This window comes from Trichinella spiralis (genome assembly GCF_000181795.1).
Source record: "Trichinella spiralis strain ISS 195 chromosome Unknown Scfld5334, whole genome shotgun sequence".
NCBI classification, from domain to species: domain Eukaryota; kingdom Metazoa; phylum Nematoda; class Enoplea; order Trichinellida; family Trichinellidae; genus Trichinella; species Trichinella spiralis.
Window position 1 is genome coordinate 1 of NW_003532273.1, and position 1,239 is coordinate 1,239.

The 1,239-nt window shown below is 33.6% G+C and overlaps 1 protein-coding gene across 1 annotated transcript; it reads right to left on the bottom strand.

Annotated features, from left to right (window-relative positions):
* Positions 1 to 701: 701 nt before the first annotated feature.
* On the bottom strand, positions 702 to 1,220 carry Tsp_16100 (hypothetical protein). The gene is made up of 4 exons (XM_003366832.1): positions 1,036 to 1,220; positions 847 to 1,015; positions 777 to 818; positions 702 to 731 (listed from the first exon to the last, which is right to left on the bottom strand). Exons 1-4 carry the CDS (start codon positions 1,218 to 1,220, stop codon positions 702 to 704), a joined length of 426 nt encoding a protein of 141 aa, XP_003366880.1.
* Between the last annotated feature and the right edge of the window lie 19 nt (positions 1,221 to 1,239).

Genomic DNA, 1,239 nt, shown 5'->3' on the forward strand with positions numbered 1-1,239 from the left:
AAACGTTAAAAGTCCATAACATTTTTGTAAACAGATGTTTTGGTAGTTTTCTTTCATAATTTTTAGTTCTAACCAATCACAAACGGTTTTGTTGAACTGAAACCATGGAAAATGACCAAAATAACGCAATGCAGTAAGTAATTAGACCGCCCTTCAGCAGCGAACATTTATACTATAGTGCACTTCTCTCAATAAACAGAAATTTATATAAGGAACATTGCTACCGCATTTGCATAGCGCAAAGTGCACGTAGCAGGATTGCCCAACGGGCAGTGCTTACCATCACATTTGCAATAAAGTTACTCTTCTGACCCTAGAAATTGCATGTATGGCTTTGAAAACGTATAATAACAATGTAATGAGGTCACACACCCAAGAGATTATAGTAAATGGCTGACAAACACAAAATCCTCAATACGTTTACCAGATGAAAGTCTCTGCATATCACAAATAATATTATGGCCGTAAATTAAGGAGGTATAAAATAGTGTTTTACGTAAATGAGGCTGTACAAGCACGATGATAATACTTTGCAGTGTTCAGCAAAATTCATTCATTAATTTAAAAGAACTGATTGTTTAATGAACATTTCAATCAATCTTTGATCAACCACTTTGAAAAGATAAGGAATGAATGCAAAAAAATAGAAGATTGGCAAAACATAACATTTACTGAAAACGCAAAAATAATGAATTGATAATTTAATGTAATGCACAAGCTGAGTTGAAGTACTAAAAATTGTGTAAAACGGTTGTGATTTTAAAAGAGTGTCAAACCGGCAACATTGTTATCTTATATGCAACGACAAAATAGAGAAGCTAATTATTAAAAATTTATACATTTTACCCCCTCAAACTTTACATCCTGCACTAATACACATTCATTTACTGATTTTAATGAAACATATTCTGCAGGCGTGTGAGAAAACATCATCAATTTTTCAAAAACAGCAAAAGTTATTGCAACTGAAAATTCAGATATCGAGGAAGGATCATTTTTACTTGACTTCACTTGACTGAATTAAATTTAATAAACATGTTGAGACCTGACGGTACAATTCCTCCTAGTGGATTCGTCATGAAAGTGATGTTGGTGAATTGGGTTGTAAGTGCTGATGTTCTACCTCCTAGCTTTATACTTATTGCCAGTGTACCATGAATGACAACATCAACGTACGGGTAAAGTATGAGCAGCTTGCCGTCTCTACTGACAGATGTCATGAAAGTGCATTATATTTTT